The 8,953-nt window shown below is 47.7% G+C and overlaps 2 protein-coding genes across 5 annotated transcripts in view; both read left to right on the top strand.

Annotated features, from left to right (window-relative positions):
• The window catches only part of shoc2 (SHOC2 leucine rich repeat scaffold protein), an 11,851-nt gene extending 11,521 nt beyond the window's left edge, over positions 1 to 330 (top strand). For all 4 annotated transcript variants that reach the window (XM_056586795.1, XM_056586797.1, XM_056586796.1 and 1 more), the window contains exon 10: positions 82 to 330. In XM_056586795.1, the coding sequence (XP_056442770.1) occupies positions 82 to 290 (209 nt within the window). In that variant the 3' untranslated portion in view covers positions 291 to 330. The remainder of the gene's footprint in view (positions 1 to 81) is intronic.
• A 5,884-nt stretch (positions 331 to 6,214) lies between these two features.
• On the top strand, positions 6,215 to 8,953 carry adra2a (adrenoceptor alpha 2A). The gene is made up of 3 exons (XM_056586805.1): positions 6,215 to 6,489; positions 6,679 to 8,029; positions 8,117 to 8,953. Exons 2-3 carry the CDS (start codon positions 6,983 to 6,985, stop codon positions 8,423 to 8,425), a joined length of 1,356 nt encoding a protein of 451 aa, XP_056442780.1. The 5' UTR covers positions 6,215 to 6,489; positions 6,679 to 6,982; the 3' UTR covers positions 8,426 to 8,953.

The following is an 8,953-nucleotide window of genomic DNA, read 5'->3' as shown; positions in this document are numbered from 1 at the left end:
ATATATGTGTGTGTATAATATATATATATATATATGTATATATGACAACGGTCCGCTCTGCCCTGTGTCCCCCCCCCACAGGAACCCTGGAGAACCTGGAGGAGCTGTACCTCAACGACAACCCCAACCTGCACAGCCTGCCCTTCGAGCTGGCGCTGTGCAGCAAGCTGTCCATCATGAGCATCGAGAACTGTCCGCTCAGCCACCTGCCGCCGCAGATCGTTGCCGGCGGGCCCTCGTTCATCATCCAGTTCCTGAAGATGCAGGGGCCGTACCGCGCCATGGTGTGATCACCCCCAGCCCCGCCCCCCCCCCCAACGAAACCCGTACCCACTGGCCCCTCTATTCCTCACCCCTTGACCCCGCCCCCAAAGACCCCCCCCCCCCCCCCCAGCGCCACCGCCCAATCACGCTTTAGATCGCTACGCGGCCGACCTCTCGCCAAAACTCCAGGGCGCACTGCGCCGGGAGGTTATGAGGTCACGACCCGGGTGTGTGGGGGGACGGCGAAGAGGAAGAAGAGGGATATGGGGGGAGGGCGGGGGGGAAGACAGAGATGCTCTTATGTTTTTATGTTTTGTTTTAAACAAGGCGGCACCATGTAGACTTGGGATCCGTGTTTCTCTCAGACGTTGTCATGGTTATTAAAGGACCGCGGCCCCAACCCCACCGCCACCTCCGCCACCTCCACCACCTCCACCCCGGAACCATGGAAAAGGAAAATATCTACAACTCTTTGCCAAAACCGAAAAACAAACTATAAATATATATATAGATATATAGATATATATTGAGTAACTTTGAGCTGAGTGGCAAGTCTTTTAATCATATAAACCGTGCTCCCATTGCCAATGTATTTACAGTAATTAAGCATCTTATTACGTGAGCAAGGATACAATTGTATGCAAACACAAAACAAACGACAAAAAAAAAAAATTTGGATCTCACCTTTTACCGCTGCTGCCATAACTCAACTCTTGTCATTATTCATGTTTTTGTTTTTTGGTATTTTATTCCCTTTTTTTAACCACTCGACGACTGTACACTTTTTCTGAATAGCTTCTTGACCGTGGAGAACAAAGCTCTCATGACAGCATTGCTTTTTTGGATTTTTGTTCAATTTTTTACATAAAAAAAACAAAACTGTGCCTATGTCTAGAATGAGCCGGTGGTTCACTTCTAAACTTGTCCTTGAGATATACAAAGGTATAAATTATTTCAATAATCTTTTTTTTTTTTTTTATTCTTACTGAAGTTTGTTGGTTGTTCCTACTCAAGTTTATTATACAGATTTTTCTTTCTGCCATTGAACTATTCAGTTGTAACGTAGTGTCATTGGATTTCTTTCTCTTTTTTTTCTTTTTTTTACAAATAGCGATAGTTGTCCAATCTAGTAATGTACACAAAATACAATTGCAGATCGTAAACGCGTAAAAAAAAAAGACAAAAAGACAAAAAAAAGCTAGACTTGAAATTCTTCAGGAACGCGGGCTGCACCGGACAGCCAGTGTTTCACAGGCGGAACGGTATTGAAACTCAGAATCATACATATGTCGTGACGAGATACGAGATCAGAGAGTGATTCCTTCTTTTTGTATACGTATGTAAATCCTGATTGTTGCCTTGAGTGCAATTTTTTTTCTTTCTTTTTTTAATTTGAACTTTTATTTCTCTTGTACTGTTTACTCGTTTGGTATTATCTACAGTGTTGGGCTGCTTAGCTTACATCCGAGGGATGACAACGATGATGACCAACATATCAGAGGCCGGTTGTTTATATATATATATATATATATATATATATATATATATATATATATATATATATATATATATATATATATATATATATATATATATATATATATATATATATATATATATATATATATATATATATATATATATATAAAGACTCTGGGCTCAGGCCCTGAAACAACCGCTGAGTTATTCACTGCTTCGAAGAGGAAAAACACGCCCTTTGTCCCCGAACCCCTCCTCTGGCCTCTGCATAGTAGTTTGAGACCGCGATGTGGTTGGCTATCTAAACCTCCCGCTCGGATAATTCCTCTCCCCTCCCCTCGCTTTTCTTTTGTCCCACACTGTTCCAGCACTGTTGCTGCTCTTATGCACTTTTTTTTGTAAGACGTTGGCCTCTATATTAAAAGACAAAATGACAGTAGACTCTCGTCGGTTCTGTGGGATTTGGGGGGGGGGGGGATGGGGGCATTTTGTTTTCATAAGTATTTTTATCTGTTGAAGTGACCGGTGAATCATGTACATTTGTGTCAAATCGATCTTAACAAGGAACTTGTTTTTCTTGGTCTGTAAAAAAAAAAAGAAGAAAATTGTCAAAAAAACAACTGCAGAAAGGGTTTGTTTGGCTGTACCGTGTTTTTGATATGCATCATGCCGATGTTCTGCTTTTTATTTCACATTTTTATCATTGCTAGCAAAAATAGTTAATATTTGAATTATACTTCAGATCAGCGTTATTTGAAATCATTAATTTTTTCGGGGATGAAATGTCATATGGTCATTTAATGTTATTTCACTGTACATTAAATATCCCAACAAAAAATCTAAATCAATCCCGATCCTTTGGCCCAAAGTGCTCTCGTCCAGACGTCCTTCAATCATTCAAAATGGTTTTCAATGAATATTTCAAACAGTCCTTTTTCGTTTTGTTTGTTGGGCGGCAGAGGAGACAAATGCACCTACTGCTGCGTCACGTCCACTAGCAAACAACCTGGCACTGCCACCATCACCTGAAACACGCTGTAGGCCACAAAGCACCATCTGGCTTTTGCTTTGTCATGTTTCCGTTGTCTCTGGTGGTGCTTTTAACAGATCACACTCATTGGCCCTCCCTTTTAACCAATGGAACTGGACAAGAAACCGTATTCACACAACATGTTGCACATCAGAACCCGGTGTAATCAACCCGAATTGTGTCCTGTAAAGAGAGACGGGGGGGGGGGGGGGGGCTTTTTTTTAATTCTTTTCAGCCTCAACCATACACGGAAGGCATTCCTAAACTCTGCATAAATGCTTGGAAGTCTTGACGTGTTATTTTTTTAGCCTTTTTATAATAAATGACTGTCGATAATTGGGAGGAGAAAAACAACTCTGATCTAGGTGTGTGGAGGGGTGGGTTGGTGTTGATTAGGCATGCAGTGAAGGCGCTTACCTTCATGCCCCAACTATGTTTTGTCTCGTTTTACTTTAGTCGTTCACGTGCCGTTTCTGCAGGCTAGAGAGGGCTAGTGTGTTGTACTCGAGAGGAAAGCTGTCGATGTGTACCCAACCTTTTACAAATGAAGGTGTTGCTGTTATCCAAAGCAACTGCCAGTGATTACAGGTCATTAGGCAGAGGCATGGAGGGGTATACAAAGCATGCTGGTATGGACTGGGATGGGATGGTGGAAGGGCAAAAGGTGGAATCTAGGATCTTTTCGACCTCAAAGCACTGCAATTTTCAGCCCGTACAAACTCTACTTTGACCCTTCATAGTCAAGCTAAGCCAAGCCTATTTCTTTAGAAGCAGGTGAGCAATCAGAAGGCCTACATTTGGACAGCATGTCCTGTGTGTACATGGATTTAGTCCTAAACCCAATGCTAGCTGATGTACAATCCTCCCGGACACAGAGCATGCAAAAGCTTTCCATGACGTTTAATTTAGCATTCATGAAACAACTTCTCGCCTATAGGGGCGCATGGACCAGGCGGGCGTGTCAACCTCTCGGTTCAGCACCGCGTGTGGCTGGAGCAGAGACCGGGGTGTCGTACACACAGGACTCCAGTGCTGTGGTTATTTTGTTTTCCGCAAAAAACTCCTCCTATAGTTTTGTAATTTTTGTTCATACACTGGGGGGTTTCAGGAGCAATTTGACAGGCAGCCTTAATAGGCTTTCCCTCCTCTTTATTGTCCCTCTTCTGTTGCTCATCACTTAGCGAGCTCGATCCCAGACTTCACTCTGAAGAGCAGCAGCAGCAGGTGGTTTGAAAATGTTTCAGTTTGATATTCTTTCCTCCTCTCTGCACTCTCCTTGCTCTGTACAGATATCTGGCTTAAAGTTAAAACCGGAAGTTGAACACCTCTCACACCGCACCTGGGTGAAGGGATCTGTGGAGAACCCCAAACATACACTGCATTCTCCCTCTCTCCTGAGTTTCGTTTTCAGAGTGATGATAATGAAGGATGAATCAACAGCCTCAACTGCTTTTTCTTACCGGGGAGTTAATTTCACTGATCTGTGTTAAAAATCGAAGAAACAATTCAATAAGATAATTGGATTTTTAAAAAAAAAAATGACCATAGGGTTGTTATTCATTCTATTTAATGGTTGAACTTTTATTTGGGAAAGGAGTAGTTGTTTTAGTGGAACTACCTTTGTGATCAGAAGCAGCTCTCTCATAAGGCCCAAGGCCCTCCTGCCCATCACGATGACATGGAAGTATCCCTTCATCACATCCACTCATCCTGCCTTATGCACACCAAGCAAAACCTTTATGACAGCAGGACGAGATCAGCCCACCAAGGAGCACTTTATTCCATTGTACATGGTGGCGTTAATTTGGGGCTTGGCTTCTTCTTTCAAACACACTGTCCAGCGGTCTGATTTGCAGGCCGGTCGGTCAATCTTCAGCGCTAGAGGTCTGGTTGCGGACTTGTCCTTCCCCCGTTGGGCCAGTATGCAGTGTTTACAGTTTGTGTGTGTGTGTGTGTGGGTGGGTGGTGTGCTAGCAGATTTGGGTTCGACCAGCAATTCAACATTTTGTTTCTAAGCATCCTTGTGTTCTTGGGTGGTGGTGGGTGGGGGGGGGAGGGGAATGTCTTTATTAAGTATTATTTGGAAAATACAAAAAACAACATTGATTTGTTTTCTTGGCTGTGACTCACGTAATCAATGCCGACCTATTGTAAGACAGTTATCCTGAAACCAACTAGTTGCAAAGAGTGCTACTTTGCAAATAAGGGAAAATTACCATGTTTGGTGATGTTCTGTATGTATATACTCTTTTTATCTGTAATAAACTGATATTTACAAATTTATAATGTGCACTTGCCTTATCATTTCTACGTTTTGTTGTTGTTGTTGTTTTTCTTTCAATAATGTAATGGTTTTCTTTCAGAGTATTTATTAGGGTCTGGATGTCTAATCACTTATATGTTACAGATGGCTTTGTTGCTAATCAACAGCAGGCCTGGTCTATGTGTTCATAAACGATTAGCTAAAGGGTTGATTCCTGCAGCATTCAGAATAGGTATTGGATAAACACCCCATAGAACCTAATAGAAGTGCATATATAGATTTAAAAAATGAAACAAAGATATTCCCAGGTTTTGCTTCGGAGCGACACCGCCCCCTGCTGGAGAGACCTCGCCCAGTATCCCATGAAGGCAGATGTTGCGTAAACAAGCTTTCGTTTATGATCTGAAAATGATAAAGGATGGCTCGTTGTGTAAGATTGCCTCTCTTCATATTGCTTTGTATTGCAAAAGTTAAATCACGTACGACATTAAAAACTCTAACATAACGGTTCGCTTTTTCTTTTTTTTCATGCATTTGTGCAACGCGATTCATCAGGTAACCATATTCCTATAAACGAAATAGGAAAAAGCAAAGTTGTGGTCCTTCTGGGACAAGTCGTTTCTTTTCGATCTGTAAACGTATCATTATTGTCGTTTACGAAGGCTTGGAGGGAGAATGTAAGAGTGCTTGGTAATGTTTAATGGAGCTGGAATCTGCGCGTAAAAGGACGACAGGTGTCACTGTGCTCTGCCTCGTGTGTGCGCTCATGCGCCAACCTGCCTGGACAACTTGTGTTTACCCATAACAGTTAGGACTAGGGCGAGGACCCATTCCCAAGTTATTTTGCCAACCTCCCTCTGGCGAACATGGGCACTTTTTGTTTCCTTCAGCCCCATACGACGCACGCAGCAACAATCCATTCATGGAGGACCAGTGTCCCATCTCATTACGAATGACGAACAGTACTCAAACGCCGCCTTGTTAAACAGTGCTTGATTAAAATTAATAAATGAAGTTATTGCAATTTAGTAATGGGAAGATGGGTGTGGGGGGGGGGGGGGGATCTCCGGTGGATTTATCCACGTGGTGCGTGTCTGAGTGCTGCTAAGCAACCCTCTAGTAGGTAGGGGCTATAAAGAGAGGGAGTGGCGGAGGGGAAACCGCTCGGCAGAGAGACTCAGACGCACACACAGCAGCGCAGCAGCGGCCAGGATAACACGATTAGCGCTCTATTAGGGACTGCTGCCGAGCCACCACTAGATGCGGAGCTGGGATCACAGTCCGGGGTGGGAGAAGAGAGTGCTAAAGGAGACGAGAGAATGAATCCACAGCGTGTCCGTCACCACATGGGTAAAGTGGAGGGTCTGTGGTGGTTATTGGCGTGCGTAAACGAGTTATCCAAGCTCAGCTGCGCCCGGCACCCGCTTGACAGTGACACCGCTTAATGTCTCAGGTAAGATTTACATCTTGGCAATGTGTTTATTTTGCGGGAAGGCATTTGGGTAATGTTTGCAGACTTGTTTTCCGTCACGGGAATTGTTTATCATACATTTGCATGCATAATGAGGTCCAACGGTGATACAAAAAAGTGAGGATGGTATACACGTAGCTGATATTTTTCTCTCCTCTGTCCTATTTCCAGATTAAATAATCCTCGTCATAACTTCAAAAGTGCACAATGAAGCCGATAAACGTCCAAACGCTGCAGAACAAGTACTCGATCGACCTGCTTCATCCCGCCGGCTCTGACTAGAACCTGACGATTCACAGTGGATGACCGCTTCTTTCTTTTTTTTTCTTCTTTTTTTATCAACCTCACGTGAATCCGACGAGAGACGCCCGGAAGCAAGGGAGGAACGAACCGGAAGGGAGGAAGGAACAAAAAAATAGGAAGCTGAGGGAGCGAGGGAGGGCGGAAAGAAGCCGGTCCAAAACCGATCATCATCATGGCAGTGTTGGACAACGAGACCACCAACGGGACCCTCCCGGTCCGTGCGCCCTACAGCCTGCACATCTCCGTGTTCCTCACCGCGCTGGTGGGCATGCTGATCCTGCTCACCGTGTTCGGCAACGTGCTGGTGGTCATCGCCGTGTTCACCAGCCGCGCCCTGCGGGCCCCGCAGAACCTCTTCCTGGTGTCGCTGGCGTCGGCCGACATCCTGGTGGCCACGCTGGTCATGCCCTTCTCCCTGTCCAACGAGCTGCTGGGCTACTGGTACTTTGGCAAGGTGTGGTGCGAGATCTACCTGGCGCTGGACGTGCTCTTCTGCACCGCCTCCATCGCCCACCTCTGCGCCATCAGCCTGGACCGCTACTGGTCCATCACGCAGGCCATCGAGTACAACCTGAAGCGCACGCCGCGCCGCATCAAGTGCATCGTGGTGGTGGTGTGGGTGATCGCCGCCGTGATCTCCTTCCCGCCGCTCATCGGCCTGGAGAAGGAGTCGGACAAGGAGGAGGGCCCCGTGTGCAGCATCAACGAGGAGAAGTGGTACATCATCGCCTCCAGCATCGGCTCCTTCTTCCTGCCCTGCGTCATCATGGTGCTGGTCTACGTGCGCATCTACCAGATCGCCAAGCGCCGCACGCGGGCGCCGCCCGGGAACAAGCGGGGGCCGCGGGAGATGCAGGCCATCAAGCCCGCTGCCGCGTCCGAGCGCAAGAAGAACGGCATTGGAGGAGGAGGCGGCGGCGCGGTCGCCCATGACGACGGCGGCGGCGGCGGCAATAAAGGGGGTGCCGGCGAGCCGCTCTGCCACGGGAAGCTCAACGGCGGGCCAGGGATGGCGGTGGCGGCGGCGGCGGACGGGGGGGAGGCGAGGGGAGGGGAGGAGGACGAGGAGGGGGAGGAGGGGGAGAACAACGGCATGGACCTGGAGGAGTCGTCGTCCTCCGACCACAAGGTGAGCCGGCCCTGCTCCCGCAAGTCCTCGGGGAAGACCAAGCTGAGCCAGGTCAAGCCGGGGGAGGGGGGGGAGGGGGCGGGCCCGCCGGCGGGCACGACGTGCGCGGCGGCGGGCTTGGCGGAGGCGGGGGGGGGCCAGCAGCAGCAGCAGCAGCAGCAGCAGCAGCAGCATCAGCGCGCCCGCCGCCAGAGCACCAAGGGCAGCCGCTGGAAGGGGCGGCAGAACCGCGAGAAGCGCTTCACCTTCGTGCTGGCGGTGGTGATCGGCGTGTTCGTGGTGTGCTGGTTCCCCTTCTTCTTCACGTACACGCTGAGGGCGCTGTGCGACAGCTGCTCGGTGCCAATCACCCTCTTCAAGTTCTTCTTCTGGTTCGGCTACTGCAACAGCGCGCTGAACCCCATCATCTATACCATCTTCAACAACGACTTCCGCCGCTCCTTCAAGAAGATCCTGTGTCGCGGGGACCGCAGGAGATACGTATGAACGATTGTGGGGAACTCCCCTTTTAAGGACCTTTTAAGGTTGTTTCTTTGTACATTTCTATACACACAAGCACCCTGTACAGTTTGGTGACATGGCGCATGGATTCATCAAGGCTTCAGACCTGTCTCGCGGAGGTTCCCCCGCCCCGCTCTCCCTCCCAGGCCCGGCCCCCCCTGGAGTTCAGCAGAGCCCGTTCGATATTTCCATTTTTTGACTCGAAACGCCCCAAAAAAACACTCGCAGCTTGGACCAGCTCACCACGTTCCAACGCAACAACGGCCCCGACCGCCGCCGCCGCCGATTGTCTCCTGTGGGTTTTATACCGATGATGACAAAATGGGGACCGATGAGGCCAATCAGAGGCGTGATGAGTATTGTGCCGTACGTTGTGTAAAAATAACAAGATGTGTGGATATGATGTGTCTCTATATTTTTCATGTTGTTTCCTGGAGTATTGTGGCTCTTTTCTATGATGTGATGATGGTGACGATGTGGGTGATGGGGCGGGAGGCTGGTCTGTAAAGAATA

This window comes from Gadus chalcogrammus, chromosome 3 (genome assembly GCF_026213295.1).
Source record: "Gadus chalcogrammus isolate NIFS_2021 chromosome 3, NIFS_Gcha_1.0, whole genome shotgun sequence".
Lineage (NCBI taxonomy): Eukaryota > Metazoa > Chordata > Actinopteri > Gadiformes > Gadidae > Gadus > Gadus chalcogrammus.
Note: the sequence above shows the minus strand (reverse complement) of the source record. Positions and strands in the feature narration are given on the sequence as shown.

Coding starts and splice junctions, on each gene's coding strand:
- adra2a (XM_056586805.1), top strand. CDS start 6,983: ATGGCAGTGTTGGACAACGAGACCACCAACGGGACCCTCCCGGTCCGT. Junction 8,030..8,116: donor GGGAGGGGGCGGGCCCGCCG/GCGGGCACGACG, acceptor CAGCAGCATCAG/CGCGCCCGCCGCCAGAGCAC.